Genomic DNA, 17,012 nt, shown 5'->3' on the forward strand with positions numbered 1-17,012 from the left:
CAAATTCAAAAAGGGTCGCAGGAGATTGAACCAGCCAATCAGTGTTCAGATACAGACGCATCTGAAAAAAAGCCGCGTTGATTGGTTTAAAAGCCGGAAGTAAACTCAATAGTGCACTCGTTTTGTAATAGTCAGTACCGCGGTCGGTTCGCTCGGCTTTAACGCGGGCGGGAACAGATAAAGTATAAAAATGCGAAAAGTATGTTTTTAAAGTTAGTTTTATTTTGTTTGCTTTATGTTTGTTGTTTGCGTCAGCATTAGTCATGTCGCAGCTGGTCAAAATAGTTCTAAAACTAGCGCTGACTGCCGACTCCGCCCCCCGGATGAATTTCGGTGTACGCCGGGGCAGAAATAAAAGGTGTTTCTAGCAAACCAGAGAAACGTCACGCGCCGTGATACAAATATAAGGTTTGGATTTAGACATTAATAATATTCATATTATACAGAAGACAGTGGGGGAAATACATTGTAATTATTATATAATTACACATTTCTGATCTGGCAAGTGGATATAAACCCTCACTACAAATCCTATAATCTACCTGTCCGTTGCCATGGAAACGCGTTGTTGTCTGTTCGCCAGGTAAGTCACGTCACTGGCCCCCGGTGCGTTGAAACACGGGTTTCGCTAAAAAGCGTGTGGATAATAAAATGTATTATAGTTTATTGGTGTATATATGATATTTGTGATAAGTGAGTTCCATAATAGTCTCATAACATAATAAAACAGTGTGTATTGATCACTTTATAACTTTATGACTTTAATTTGTTGACTGTTTCTGCAAATACACTTAATTATTACCTTGTAAATACTTTTGTTCCGTCTGTATATTTAATATTGCTATTGTATATTTCTTACTTTTTTCTTTGTATTTGTATTCCTGCTCACTGCTGTAATCCTGCTGTAAACAACCCCATGAGAGGTTTATTGTTTTGTGTTGATTGCCTGTTTTTGTATCTGCCTTATTGGTTTTTGATGTATGCCTTTTATATTGTATTGTCTGAATAATTTATAGACGTTTTAATCTACTTCCTCTTTATAGTTAAATCGGACTTTTATTTTGAAAGGTTAAAAGGAAGCGCACTTTTATTTTATGTAGAAATGCAAACTTGAAAGTACGGCATTTTATTTAAAGTTTAATAGTTTTAATGGAGGCTAGTGTCTTACGGTGGGGACAAGGTGGTGATTATTTACGAGTTTTAATTCATGTTTAATCACCTAAAGAGAGAAAATAAAGAAGTTTCACCATCTCGAGTGAAGCTTTGTGTTTGATGACAGGAGGTGTGTTCATGACACTCTCCAGTGATTCCCGCGCTGTCCTCCCGCAGGTGAGTGGCCCTGTGTCAGGTGACCATGTTCGGGCCTCCGGTGGATTTATCCTTCAGACACATCAGCAGTTTGGAAGGTATCCGCCGTGACGTCACGTCCCTTTATGTTGTTGTTTTTCCTCCTGTGTTTTGGCGATAACTTTAGTCTGTTCGGGACGAACTGACGGTGAGATAACGTGTCCTCGTAAAACTCAGGAAGACTCTGTAGTTTATAATGTCTCATTCTTCTCTGTAAATACAATTTTAACTAGAACGGGCACTCGGTAGAGCGCATACCTTCGCATATCACAAGATTGGGCATTGAATTATGAACATGTTGGCATTAGTTGCCAATTGAATACAAATTGACCGCACTATGGTAAAAAGAAGATTAACCCTAACCCTAACCCTTTCCACGACCTTGACCTTTGACCCGATTGATCCCAAAATCTAATCAAATGGCCCCCGGATAATAAGCAATCATCCCACCAAATTTCATGCGATTCAAGAAGATTTTTACCTTTTCATGACCTTGACCTTTGACCTCTGACGCGATCGATCCCAAAATCGAATCAAATGGCCCCCGGATAATAACCAATCATCCCACCAAATTTCATGCGATTCGGTTTAAAACTTTTTTTGTTATGCAAATAACACGCATACAAATAAATAAATAAATACACTGCGATCAAAACATTACCTTCCGCATTTTCAATGCGAAGGTAATAAACATTTTGAATGCATGACCAAACTGCTCAATGATAATGAGATAATGGAGCCTCAATGCTGATCCTTAATAAACCGATCAATACATTTAGATGCATTTGAAACATCGCACACCGTACATAAAATATATCAATATATATATATATATATATATAATAAAAATATAAAATAGTAAATAAATAAAACAAATTAAAAAACATTTAAAATTCCTTTTTTAAAATAAAAGAATAATAAATAAAATAAATAAAATAAATAAAATAAATAAAATAAATAAAATAAATAAAATAAATAAAATAAATAAAATAAATAAATAAAATAAATAAAATAAAATAAATGAAATAAATAAAATAAATAAAATAAATAAAATAAATAAAATAAATAAATAAAATAAATAAAATAAATAAAATAAATTTAATACATTTAATACATTTAATACATTTCACACAGAATAAAAACACAGTGTTTTAATATCCTCTGCGTTTCTTTCCTGCATCCTCAGATGCGTGGCCGGAGGACCCCGGCGGCGCTCTGCGGCCTTTAAAGAGGAATCCAGAGAAGAAGAGCGCGAGCCGCGGCCTGCGTCTCAACAACAACGACATCGCCGACCTCCGTGACCTCCAGAGGACCGTCGGACACTTCCTGTCGGAGCCGTCGCAGCTGGCCTGGCTGGACCTGTCCTTCAACCGGCTGCCGCACGTCGACCACGTGCGTCCTCTGGGGGGGGGGGGGCTGTCCCTCAGGGACATGTGACATGTGTGTGTGCGTGTGCATGTGCGTGTGTTGCAGGTGCTGTGCGAGCTGCGTGCGCTGCGTGTGTTGTATCTCCATGGTAACGACATCTTCATCCTGTCGGAGGTCGACCGGCTGGGAGAACTTCCACATCTACAGACGGTCACGCTGCACGGGAACATGATCGCTACCCACAGGAACTACAGGTGGAGGACCACAGACACAACCACAGACACCACAGACACAACCACAGACACACCACATACACAACCACAGACACCACAGACACAACCACAGACACACCACATACACCACAGACACAACCACATACACAACCACAGACACCACAGATACAACCACAGACACCACAGACACAACCACAGACACAACCACAGACACCACAGACACAACCACAGACACACCACATACACAACCACAGACACCACAGACACAACCACATACACACCACATACACCACAGACACAACCACATACACAACCACAGACACCACAGATACAACCACAGACACCACAGACACAACCACAGACACACCACATACACAACCACAGACACCACAGACACAACCACAGACACACCACAGACACAACCACATACACAACCACAGACACCACAGATACAACCACAGACACAACCACAGACACAACCACAGACACCACATATACAACCACAGACACCACAGACACAACCACAGACACACCACATACACAACCACAGACACAACCACATACACACCACATACACAACCACAGACACCACAGACACAACCACAGACACAACCACATACACACCACATACACCACAGACACAACCACATACACAACCACAGACACCACAGACACAACCACAGACACAACCACATACACACCACAGACACCACAGACACAACCACAGACACAACCACAGACACAACCACAGACACCACAGATACAACCACAGACACAACCACATACACAACCACACCACAGACACGACCACAGACACAACCACAGACACACCACAGACACAACCACAGACACAACCACATACACCACAGACACCACCACAGACACACCACATACACCACATACACAACCACATACACAACCACAGACACCACATATACCACATTTACAACCACAGACACAACCACAGACACAACCACATACATAACCACAGACACAACCACATACACCACATATACAACCACAGACACAACCACATACACCACATACACAACCACAGACACAACCACAGACACCACAGACACAACCACAGACAACCACATACACCACAGACACAACCACAGACACCACCACATACACAACCACATACACAACCACAGACACCACATATACAACCACATACACAACCACAGACACCACATACAACCACATACACAACCACATACACAACCACAGACACAACCACATACACCACATACACAACCACAGACACAACCACAGACACCACATATACCACATATACAACCACAGACACAACCACAGACATAACCACATCACAGACACAACCACAGACACAACACATACACAACCACATATACAACCACAACCACAGGCACACCACATACACACCACAGTCACAACCACAGACACAACATACACCACATACACCACAGACACAACCACATACACACCACAGTCACAACCACAGACATCACATACATCACAGACACACCACCAGGGTTCTCTAAAGAACCTTTCAAATGTCCTTAGAGAGTTCTCAAACTAAAGAACGGTTCTCCAGTAGGTGATGGTTCTCCGTAGAACCATAAAGCCTCTTAAAGAACCTTTATGTTCTGAGGGTTCACTCTCGTGCTGCGGGTTGAATTCCACGGTTCACAGCAGCTGCTTCAAGCTCACGTTACAGTTCACCAGCTACTCTGCCCGGCAACACCGGTCACACACACACACACACACACACACACACTCCAACAACCTGCTTCTTCACGTATCATTGTGGGATTACATTTAGTATATAGAAGGTTCCTACGGTCATAGAAAACCTGGAAATGTCCTGGAATTTTAGAAATAGTTATTTCCAGGCCTGGAAAATTCCTTGAAAAAAATTGAATTTCCAAAAGTTTGGGAAATTTGTGATATTCATATTTTCATTTACACAGTTTGATTAAAAGAATAATCATTTATATAAATATTTATTCTTTTAATATTCACTCATTCATTTGTGTCATTTAGGGATAATGAACTACTCGTGTATACAGAGATTTCACGACATGTTTGGTCATGGACATTAGGTGTAAAGGTCATTGAAAGGTCACAGTCAACATGTGTGAGGCCTGTCTGTGGGGCAGCCGTGAAGGTCGTGACCTGTGTGGTTCTGTGTGTTCTGTAGGAATCGCGTGGTTTCCGCTCTTCCTCAGTTGAAGACAATGGACTTCAGCGCCGTGACGCCTCAGGACCGAGTCACGGCGACCATCTGGCGCCGGAGCAGCGACCGCCGCCGCGGCAGCGGAGACACGCCGCGGCGAGCCGCACCAGAACCTCCCGAGTCCACTGGACCTCAGGTCCACGTCTGAGGGGGAGCAGCAACAGCCCGACGGGTCTGTCCACGTCCCACCGGGTCACAGTGTCATGGTTTTATTGGACAGTAAAACACTTCATTGATAATAAAGTGATACATTTAATAAAGTGATCCTTTGATGTTGTTGCAGACTTCTGGAATATTTAAATATGATAGTTTATTCTCTTGTAACTAAGAGGCACACCCGTTAACGGTTCACACACACGTCGACCAACGGGGCTCCAGGACTTTAAACCAGATTTCCAGGACCAGAAAGTGATAACATGTCGAATTTAAACAGAGAATTCCAAAGCTTAAATGACTCAAATTAATAGTTTAGATTAAAATACACATTTTTAGATTAAACATTTTTAGATTAAAACACATTTTTAGACTTGATTAAAATAAACATTATTAGATTACATCATTTTTTTTATAGATTAGATAAAAATATTTTTTTTAGATTAGATTAGAATATTCTTTTTTAGATTAGATTAAAATAAAAGAAATTCGATTATTTTAATCTAATCTGTAATTTTTTTAAGACCATTTTTAGATTAGATTAAAATAAACATTTACATCTTTTCAGCGTTCACTTGCATGAGAGCGTACGCCAGATTATATTTTGAGCGTTTTTCTTTTAAAAGCATATGAATAATTTAAAACTCAGCGTAAATGAACATAACAACATTTCCAGGATTTTTGCAAAACTTTTGGGATTTCATTTTTTTCTTCAAGGACTTTTCGAGGCCTGATAACCGTTTTAAAATTCCAGGACCTTTCCATGTTTTCCTGACCGTAGAACCTGTATTACCACCCACCTCCCAGACGAGAGCGTGAACTTTAATAAGACACCAAGTGCATTATGTTGAAAATCTTTAATGAATTAATTAAACCAAAAATTAAATAAAAATTCTTAAAACTCTTTCTGGGTTCTCGCCTAAAGATATTACAAACATATTTCAGGTAGTTTAACACATTTGAGTAACAAAACAACAAAAAACCGCAACAAAAAAAAGCAAGCTCAACTCGATGGCGTGGGTGAAATAATAAATCTCGGCCTTGCAGACGATCCCTTTTGAGGCTCCGGGCGGCTCGGCCGCACACGCATGTGCTCTACGCCCAAGAGCAAACATTTAAAAACACACATCAATAATCACAGCGTTGTGGGATCATTGTGTGTGGGGCGTTTAGTTTCTGATCAATATGAACGACGTCATCACGATGAGCTACAATTAAAAAGCCGACAGACGAATTCCTTAAAAGTTGTCTCGTGTTTCATAAAAACATTTATTTGTGTCCCACGAGATCTCAAACCACTCCTGACGAAGAAGAGGAACTTCGTCCGATCCATCATCTGGTTTCATAGATTTTCAAATCAGAAGAAAAGAAGTGTCTGTACAGAAAGGGGGCGTGGCTGCATGATGGCCGTCACTGAAGCCCCGCCCCCCCCTCACGCGTGACCTTCTGGGGTCATATGTAAAGAGACTACTGCCTGTAAACTGGAGAACACCCCCCCCCCCCCCCCCACCACCCCCGTGTGACAGTCGGCCCGCTCCCCGCCCTCCAGAGGTCACCAGAGGTCATCATCAGGTCACCCACCGACAACCTAAACCGCTCCCCGCTGGTTCTGAACCGGTAACCATGACGACAGTGCGTCGCCGGGTCGCTCGGACTGGTTTAGGCCGTCGTCGTCTCGGTGCGACACCAGATTATTATGGGATGTTCAGACCTGCGGCCGTACGGCCTCCTGAACTAGAACCTCCGAACTCTTTTTCATCCGGCTGCGCTTCTCTAAATGTTTTCCTCCCAAAGAACAGAATTAAAGACGCGTGTGAATCGCTGAGAACGTTTTCATCCTGATAAGCGGCGGAGGGGAAATAACTAAGTATAGAAACCGAGACCCTGAAACCGCCTCAAAGATCAGAGCCGAGCAGGAGGAACCGGGAGGATTTGTTTTCCCAGTCTGAGATCCACGGGAACGTAAGAATGAGCCCGTCTAACAGCTCCCGTTGCCATGGCGACCCTTAGTAACGGACACATGATTGAAGTAGACTGAAAGACAGTCCTCCGTTGGCTCCGCCTCCACAACAGGTTGGATGCATAGCGAAGCACAAGATGCTTTAATAAAGGGCGGCAGGAAGGTGACGGTGCAGAGGAGAGAGAGGGAGGGAGAGAGAGAGTGAGAGGGGGGGGGGGGGGGGACAGCGTGCCGGGGGGGGGAATCAAGGAATGGCGAACTGGACCACGAGTTCTTCTTTAGCGTCCACTTTGATCTGGGAGATGGCACTATAGGCGTACGCCGCGATCTTAGACACCTGAAGGAAGAAGAAGAGTTTACGAGCAAAATAAAAGAGACGAGACGACTGAACGTCTTCAAATGATAAACGACACAAATGCATTTGATCTCTGAAGTTCTATTTTCAGCCTCACGCTTTAGTCCCGCCCCCAACACATCTCTCTCTCTCACCTTCAAAATAAAACGTTTTACTTAATTTGACTGTTTTCAGCTGCGCTCACATAAAAAGGGTTTTAAAGGGTTTTCTACCCCTCCGCTAACCCTAACTTTAACCCTCTACTCACCTCTGTAGAGCGTTAGGGTTAACCCTAACTTTAACCCTCTACTCACCTCTGTAGAGCGTTAGGGTTAACCCTAACTTTAACCCTCTACACACCTCTGTAGAGCGTTAGGGTTAACCCTAACTTTAACCCTCTACTCACCTCTGTAGAGCGTTAGGGTTAACCCTAACTTTAACCCTCTACTCACCTCTGTAGAGCGTTAGGGTTAACCCTAACTTTAACCCTCTACTCACCTCTGTAGAGCGTTAGGGTTAACCCTAACTTTAACCCTCTACACACACCTGTAGAGCGTTAGGGTTAACCCTAACTTTAACCCTCTACACACCCCTGTAGAGCGTTAGGGTTAACCCTAACTTTAACCCTCTACTCACCTCTGTAGAGCGTTAGGGTTAACCCTAACTTTAACCCTCTACTCACCTCTGTAGAGACTTCATTAAACATCAGAGAATAGACATGTACACATTAACTATGGAGAGAGTATTGATGATTCATTTAATGTTTTATTCATTGGAAAAAAACAGTCTTGAAAAATAAGGACATTTCTCCCTGACCCCAAACGTTTTAACGTTAGTGTTTATATATATATATATATAGTAGTTACCTGCTGAACGTCCGAGTACGGCACCGGGTCACTGGCGAGCACCTGGTGCGGCTGGCTGGTGAGGGAGGCCAGCGCCTTCTTGTGGGGCAGAGCGCCGCTCAGCGCGGCCAGCTTGGTGCTGAGACACAACACACAAACTTTAACACGCGGCGGCGACCTCGACCCACGACCTCATCGCCGGGTCGACACCTGCAGGTTCATCTCTGCACCTGGAGCTCACTCAACAGAGACGGCGGGTACACATCCGGCCACTAGGGGTCACCGTATCGGAGATTAGAAGTTAAAGTTCAAGCACTTTTAATTCACTTCTGGATTTAAAGCTTTTTATTAGTATCCAAGTCATCGGCTTTGAATTATTAAAATATGCTCCAACAACACAACACTGTAGAGCGCCACACGGTGGACAAACTGTAAACAGCACCGAGGTAAGAATGTTATCACTAAATATATCTCTAACTTAAATACTCACGCTTTCCTCAGAGTTTATACGCTTCCTACAAGTTTCATGAAGCAGATTATTGGTAATGTGGCGTTTAAAATGTTTCAAACGGTGGGTTTCCACAATATCTATATAATATATATATAAATAAATAAAATAAATAAACGTAACTATATATAAATATATTTAATTATATATAAATAAAAGAAATAAAATGTTAAACTTTTACATTGTGTTATATTAGGCTTAAATTACATCTACAAAGATGATTTAGACTCTAAATCATCTCTGTAGATGTAATTTAAGCCTCTAAATTTGAGAGGATCTCTCTCTCCCTCGAGGTTCAGGAGCTCCAGACGTAGACAGACGCCTGGTGCTGGTCCAGTATGACCCGGTCGGGAGGAGACTGCAGAGCGAGGGCCGGGATGCTCAGACACATCATGAGGGTCTTCAGATGAGACCCCACACACACACACACACACACACACACACACACACACACACACACACACACACACACACACACACACACACACACACACACACACACACACACACACACACACACACACACACACACACACACACACACACACACACACACACACACACACACACACACACCTGTACTGCCGAGCTTTGTCCATGTACTCGTGCTGCTCCATCATGACGGAGTCGGCTGCCGACACGTCGATGATGTTCCTGCCAGAGAGGAGGAGACATGAGTTACCGCTCTGGCACCAGGAGGCGTGTGGCGCTCCGCCTCGTCCACGCCGTCTTACTGAGCCGTCTTGGTGAGGATGGAGGTGAGCAGCGCCTGCTCGTCCGTCCTCGCCGAGGGGACGCTGGTGGTGATCCAGTCCGCCCCATTGGGGGGTTTGCTGACGGGGTTCGGGTGGGGGATCAGCGGCTTACGTTCATCAGGGTCCTAGAACGGGGAATCAAAGGGAGTAAGTGATTTAAAGAGACAACAACAAGCTCATGACAATACAACACATGATGTTACAGTTGCAGAGGCTTGCACTAAACTCAGGTTTGCCATTCTTACAACCACCGTAACACATTCACACTGATCTGAACGGGACTGTGTTACCATGACGATTAGATTACACAACTTTATTATTCCACACCAAAGATTCATACAGACAACAATAAACAAACAAAGTCCACAGAGCACAACAAACAAAACCAGAAGATGCCCCATAAAACACGACGATGAGAAATATGCTAAATTAAAAATAAAAATAAATAAAAAGGTGTTTATTAAAAGATGAACTGCAGTAGAGGGAAGATGTTCTGCATCAAGCAGAACGGACTGAAACCCGGAAACTAAAAAAGTCCCCCGTCATGTGACACCAATCACTGTTTAATGTCACATTTTAATATTTAATACTACGAGTAATTATGTTGTTTTTTCTTCGTCAATGAGCCACAACGACCTGCTGGTGGTCAGAGTGAGTGTCCATCAATGCACTTATGCAAAGTGTCTTATTCTTTATGTTTTATGTATGAACTAGTCTGCCTCGGGCCTTCAGCCGAAGGCTAACTAGCTTAGCTTCAAGCTACTTCTCAAATCGTCATAAAACACTTTAACGACGACCAACAAAAACCCGGGCAGAGCTTTTCACATGTTACTAAAACACATACGTTTATCACACATTGAATATAATCAGATAACATCATGGTACTTTCTATAAAACAAGGAATCTGTCGGGTTTTAGCCGGCTAGCGGCGGGCTAGCTACCTGCTCGGCGGTCTCGTTCTCGCTGCTGAAGCAGCACCCCATGTCCGCGTCCGGGGGCGAGGCGACTCGAGCCGGATGAGTCTTCTCCGACGGGCAGACAACTGCTGCTCTGCCGCCTGGTTCACTGGAGCCTCGTCCGGGGGGAACCTCCTGGCAGCAGCAGCTCCTCGGACGAGCTATCACATGACAGGAGCTCTGGGGCAACAACTCCACTTCCGGTATCTGAGGAGGCAGCTGCGCAGTCCGTCACGTGGGGGGGGGGGGGGGGGTTATGTAAACAAAACACAAAACAGAAACATATCATAGAGTTAGGAGCGTTAGTTGCACACGTCACTCTGCCCGAACGAATATTCTACAAAACGATGTCATTTGCTTCCTAAAACAATGTTAAAATAAAGTGGTAAATGGGCCGAGGGAAGGATGTAGGAAATGTTTGAAGGATGTAGGAAACGTTTGAGGGATGCAGGAAAGACGTCTGAAGGATGTAGGACACATTTGAAGGATGTGGGAAACGTTTGAAGGATGTAGGACAAGTTTGAGGGATGTAGGACACATTTGAAGGATGTAGGAAACGTTTGAGGGATGCAGGAAAAACGTCTGAAGGATGTAGGACGCATTTGAAGGATGTAGGAAACGTTTGAAGTGTAGAACATGTTTGAAGGATGTAGGAAACGTTTGAAGGATGTAGGACACATTTGAAGGATGTAGGAAACGGTTCAAGGAGGTAGAACATGTTTGAGGGATGTAGGAAACGTTTGAAGGATGCAGGAAAAACGTCTGAAGGATGTAGGAAACGTTTGAAGGATGTAGGACACATTTGAAGGATGTAGGAAACGTTTGAAGGATGTAGGACACGGTTGAAGGAGGTAGAAAATGTTTGAAGGATGTAGGAAAAACGTCTGAAGGATGTAGGAAACGGTTGAAGGATGTAGGAAACGTTTGAAGGATGTAGGACACATTTGAAGGATGTAGGAAACGGTTGAAGGAGGTAGAAAATATTTGAAGGATGTAGGAAACGTTTGAAGTATTTAGGAAACGTCTCATGTAGGAAACGTCTGAAGGAGTAAGTGTTTGAAGGATGTAGGAAACATTTAATATACGGAAAAGGAAGTGAAATATAAACATGTGAATGAAGTTCTGACTAAATCCCTTTAGGACGAGGAGGAGGAGGAGGAACAGGAGGAGGACGAGGACGAGGACGAGGAGGAGGAACATGAGGAGGAACAGGAGGAAGCACATGACGAGGAGGAAGAGGAGGAGGAGGAGCAGCAGGAGGCGCAGGCCGAGGCACGTTGGCTCTCCCAGAAGATGAAAGGCTCCGCCTCTCGTGATGACGTCATGTCTTTGTATTTCAGGATTCTGAATTCCTCAATAATGACGCGTGTTGTTTGTTTCTCTCTGCAGCGCCGAGTTGTTTATTTAATGAAAACAAACATCCTGTTTACGTTTTATTGGTTTGTCTCATTTTTTTCTTCTTGTTTTAACTTTTTCTTTTTTTCAGTTTCACTGAACAAAAAAAGAACTTGACAAAACATTTAAAATGACAAAAAGAACAACTTCAATAAAATAATAATTTAAAATACAAATAAAGAAAAACAAATATAATACAAATATGATATATAAAAAATATTATACAAATAGAGAAACAAATATATAGTTTCAGTTTTTATGATGTTACTTCACATCACGAAGTAGAGAGCAGAGAGTTGACGGTGACGCGGAGGCGCCTGCCTTCTCATTAACCCCCCCCCCCCACACACACACACACACACACACACGCACACCCTCACGCTCACACACACCTCTTTTGTTTACCCCTCCGCGCGGGTCAAGTCCAGGCAGCAGAGCGCCGCCGAGCCCCGCAGACATCGCCTCTCCCGGGCCGCCATGTGGATCTCCGCGCTCGGCGTCGTGTTGCTGTTCGCGGCTCTCCGCGCCTCCGACCCGGCGGCGGCCGCCCAGCTCGGGCCGCCGCCGCCCGGGTTCAGCTCGTCGGTGCGCTCGGTGTGCAGACCCATCCCGAGCACCCTGTCGCTGTGCCACGGGGTGGGCTACCGGCACATGCGGGTCCCCAACCTGCTGGGCCACGACACGCTGCGGGAGGCCCAGCAGCAGTCGGCGGCCTGGCTGCCCCTCATCTCCAAGCTGTGCCACCGGGACACCAAGAAGTTCCTGTGCTCGCTCTTCGCCCCGGTGTGTCTGCCGGAGCTCGGCGGGCCGGTGAGTCCCTGCGGGGCGCTGTGCGAGGCGGTGCGGGACGGCTGCGTGCCCGTGATGAGCGCGTTCGGGTTCCCCTGGCCGGAGATGTTCAACTGCACCCGGTTCCCGCGCGGGACCCAGCTCTGCATCCCGGCAACCGGAGAGCAGGAGGGGCGGACGCCGGAGGAGGAGGTCGGGCACGAGGAGGCGCTGAAAGGTCAGCGGGCCGTTCAACCGGCAGCTGGTTCATCATCACATATGAGGGGCGGAGAGATAATATGTTAGATTAACAGCTCATTAAAAAAAATTTTTTATATATATTAATATCATCTATTTTTTTATTTTTTTATATCTATTTTATTTATATATATAAATAAATTAAACATATATAAATAAATAAAAATAAATGTATGTATATATATATATATATATATATATATATATATATATGTTATGTGCCTGGATTAGACCTTTTTAGTCTGATTATTTACAAAAGTGTTATTTAAATCACTATTATTAGCCTATACATTCCTGTCCCTGCTGCACTATACCACATATATCACTATACCACATATATCACTATACCACATATATAGCACTATACCACATATATAGCCTATACCACATATATATCACTATACCACATATATAGCCTATACCACATATATAGCCTCAAATTATCTGTTATTATGTCCTCTCATTTGAGCACAATGCACACATTACAGTCTAAATCATTCGCCAAAACGAGCTCGTTACAAACATGTCAGTATCGGCACTTATTTCAGCAAAAAAAATAGAATCTCAAAATGTTTAAGAAAAGTTAGGAAAGCGTCTCCATTATAAAGTGTGTCTATTCTTTTCAGCCGTAAAGTTTCAGCTTCATATCTGGGCTAAAAGTCCTAAATAATCACATTTCAGAAATTGTGTTTTTCTTTGTTTCTCAATATTCAATGTTTTTACTCCTTTATAAATATTAAGGAGTAAAATCATTTGTCCTTTAGTACAAATAACATTAACAGTATCTAAATGTATAAAAATATATAGCTTTTAAAAGTAATTTGAAGTTTTATTTCCCCACTGTATCTAAAAGTACTTTTCAAAGCCTTGATCCTGGAGCTGCTGCTCAAAGACAACAGCCTCGCCACCTTTATGATGATGATGTTGTTTTACATCCCCGTGTCAGACGCTCTCAGCCATCTAACCCCCCCCCCCCCATCACCCCCCCCCCCTCTCCTCTCCCTCAGGGAGCGTCATCTGTGATGCCTGCAGTCTGGCTGCTGAGGGAGAGACTGACATCCAGGAGAACTTCTGCCACAGTCCTTATGGTGAGACCACACACACACACACACACAAGGTTTTCTTTTGAGAATGGATCAGAACACAATAGATCCCTCGCTAGTAGAACTCAAGTAGAACTTGTATTTATTTATTTATTTTAAATTAATTTTAAATTAATTAATTAATTAAATTGTATTTATTTTATTTATTTATTTTATTATTATTTATATATAAATTAAATATATATTATTTATTTTTATTGATTTATTTATATATATAAAGAAATTACATATATATAAATAAATACAAATTAATGTATGTATGTATATATATAAGTTATGTACCTGTAAACTGAGCCAACCCACCGGGCCTCAGAGCCGATGATCTAATTATGCAGATGAGGAGGCGTTTACAACGTGTCTGAAGCGCCACCCGTTAACTCGCCGTCTCCCTTTCAGCCTTTAAGATGCGTCTGGGCGGCGTGTCGACGGTGGGAGGCGACCGTCAGCTGGTGCCGACGGCCCGCAGCCGCATCCTGAGGTGGGCGGGGGGAGGAGCGGAGAGGGCCGAGGGGATCGGGGGCGCCGTGGCCCACAGCGCCCTGTGGCTGCAGGAGGGAGGCACCTGCACGTGTCTGGGCCTGGACGCCGCCGAGGGGGGCGGAGGAGGAGGAGGAGGAGGAGGAGGAGGAAGGAAGGGGGCGAAGGGGGTCCAGAGCGGGTGGTACCTCGCCCTGGCTCAGGCGGAGGAGGGCCGGCTGGTGCTGACTCGCCTGGTGAGGTGGACCCGAGGAGACAAGGAGCTGAAGAAGTTCATCAGGGGCCTCCTGAAGAGGGCGTGTCCAGAGCTGTGAGGGGGAGGGGACAAAGAGAGGTCACGCCGAATAATGTCCTGACGGGCTCAGACCACGGCCATCAGACACAGGATGGAGAGGACTGAAGAGGATCGAAGATAATTGATGAATTGTTCTTGATTAACTCTGGAAAAAGTAAAAGTGCTCAATAACCAATCAGGTCTTCTCATTATATCCCAGAGCAGCGTCACAAAGTATGTCAAAGGTTCTTTGAGGAACCAGATATGGGGCCTTAAAGAACCATTTGTCGAAGGTTCGTTGAGACACCTTTATAGGTTCTTCAAGGCCCCATATCTGGTTCCTCAAACATAGTTCTTTAAGGACTCTTTAAGGAAATGGTTCTTTAGAGAACCCTGGTTTGAAAGGTTCTTTGAGGAACCATATATGGGACCTTAAAGAACATATGAAGGTGTCTCAAAGAAGCTTCAACAAATGGTTCTTCAAGGCCCCATATCTGGTTCCTCAAACATAGTTCTTTAAGGAAACGGTTCTTTAGAGAACCCTGGTTTGAAAGGTTCTTTGAGGAACCATATATGGGACCTTAAAGAACATATGAAGGTGTCTCAAAGAACCTTCAACAAATGGTTCTTTAAGGCCCCATATCTGGTTCCTCATCACGAGCTCTCTGACTTATTTGGGTTGTTTTGTAATTGTTGTTATTCCTTTAATGATAAATATGTTTTTTCTTATCCTTACACACGGCCTCGTATGAATAATAAATCCTTTAACGTTCGTTCAGTCTGTGTTTCTACATCTTATGACGTAAAAACTTCTGTATTCGGTTGATTTTGTTTCAACCAGCTGTTGAATAAAATGTCTCCGGTCACAGGAGATGAAACTCAGCTCCTCTGTCGTTGTTTTCTTGACGTTTCCATGACGACTCAGTCAAGAAACGCGATGCCACACACACACACACACACACACACACACACAGCTGGCACCGCGAGGATCAGATGTCTCACGCTGCTCCTCTTATCTTATCTTATCTTATCTTATTATAATATAAACACAACGAGAAGCTGAGCGTCTTATTTAAACTGATAAGAACTGTTTAATAGAGTTAGAGTTGATGATGTCATCGTTAACTAACGTCTGATAACTGGAAATAAAGACAGGACGCGTCAATTATTCACATGCCCAGGTCTGTTACCTTTTTACACACACACACACACTCACAGACACACACATACACACACACACACTCGCATACACAGACACACACACACTCGCATACACATACACACACACACACACACCTGTCACCGGTGCTGCTCCGCGATCCCGGAACATTTGAGAGTACAGGTGAGTTTCTTCTTTCTTCTGTGAGTTTCTTCTTTTCCTGTTGATTTAATCACTTGTTGATTTCATTTATTATTGTTTACTTTCCTGACCTGTTGTCCTCGTCGTCGTGGCGCTCGGCGGCGGTCGAGACGACGGGAGAGGAAACATCTCGTTCTTCACCTGTGGAGAACTTATTCAAAACGAGGAGAGTTGGTCTCACGATGGTTTTCCGTCTATTCTGGAACGTCAGAAGAAAATCATTTAGTGAAGAAGAGGAGGAGAAAGAGAAGGAGAGAGAGATAGAGGAGAAAGAGAAGGAGGAGAAGAGAGAGATAGAGGAGAAAGAGAAGGAGGAGAAGAGAGAGATAGAGGAGAAAGAAAAGGAGGAGGAGAGAGATAGAGGAGAAAGAAAAGGAGGAGGAGAGAGAGATAGAGGAGAAAGAGAAGGAGGAGGAGAGAGAGATAGAGGAGAAAGAAAAGGAGGAGAGAGATAGAGGAGAAAGAAAAGGAGGAGGAGAGAGAGATAGAGGAGAAAGAAAAGGAGGAGGAGAGAGAGAGAGAGGAGAAAGAAAAGGAGGAGGAGAGAGAGATAGAGGAGAAAGAAAAAGAGGAGGAGAAAGAAAGAGAAGGAGGAGGTGAAAACAAACAAACAGGAGGACAAAAAGTGTGACGGCGACATCAGCGGTGACCTCTTCCTCCTCCTCCTCCTCTTGCTCCATCCAACCATTAACAACTA

At 43.9% G+C, this 17,012-nt stretch overlaps 3 protein-coding genes across 3 annotated transcripts; 2 read left to right on the forward strand and 1 right to left on the reverse strand.

Annotated features, from left to right (window-relative positions):
• The first annotated feature begins 505 nt into the window (after positions 1 to 505).
• Positions 506 to 5,317, forward strand: lrrc51 (leucine rich repeat containing 51). Its single transcript, XM_056442085.1, has 5 exons — positions 506 to 583; positions 1,330 to 1,406; positions 2,534 to 2,739; positions 2,821 to 2,969; positions 5,134 to 5,317. The coding sequence occupies exons 2-5, from the start codon at positions 1,355 to 1,357 to the stop codon at positions 5,315 to 5,317; spliced, it is 591 nt and encodes a 196-aa protein (XP_056298060.1). The 5' UTR covers positions 506 to 583; positions 1,330 to 1,354.
• Positions 5,318 to 6,164: 847 nt separating this feature from the next.
• On the reverse strand, positions 6,165 to 10,887 carry lamtor1 (late endosomal/lysosomal adaptor, MAPK and MTOR activator 1). The gene is made up of 5 exons (XM_056442140.1): positions 10,666 to 10,887; positions 9,704 to 9,849; positions 9,546 to 9,623; positions 8,483 to 8,600; positions 6,165 to 7,619 (listed from the first exon to the last, which is right to left on the reverse strand). Exons 1-5 carry the CDS (start codon positions 10,705 to 10,707, stop codon positions 7,527 to 7,529), a joined length of 477 nt encoding a protein of 158 aa, XP_056298115.1. The 5' UTR covers positions 10,708 to 10,887; the 3' UTR covers positions 6,165 to 7,526.
• A 1,555-nt stretch (positions 10,888 to 12,442) lies between these two features.
• Positions 12,443 to 15,837, forward strand: sfrp2l (secreted frizzled-related protein 2 like). Its single transcript, XM_056442132.1, has 3 exons — positions 12,443 to 13,081; positions 14,109 to 14,189; positions 14,601 to 15,837. The coding sequence occupies exons 1-3, from the start codon at positions 12,553 to 12,555 to the stop codon at positions 14,993 to 14,995; spliced, it is 1,005 nt and encodes a 334-aa protein (XP_056298107.1). The 5' UTR covers positions 12,443 to 12,552; the 3' UTR covers positions 14,996 to 15,837.
• The last annotated feature ends 1,175 nt before the right edge of the window (positions 15,838 to 17,012 follow it).

The sequence above is a fragment of the Pseudoliparis swirei genome, chromosome 20, assembly GCF_029220125.1.
Source record: "Pseudoliparis swirei isolate HS2019 ecotype Mariana Trench chromosome 20, NWPU_hadal_v1, whole genome shotgun sequence".
NCBI classification, from domain to species: Eukaryota; Metazoa; Chordata; class Actinopteri; order Perciformes; family Liparidae; genus Pseudoliparis; species Pseudoliparis swirei.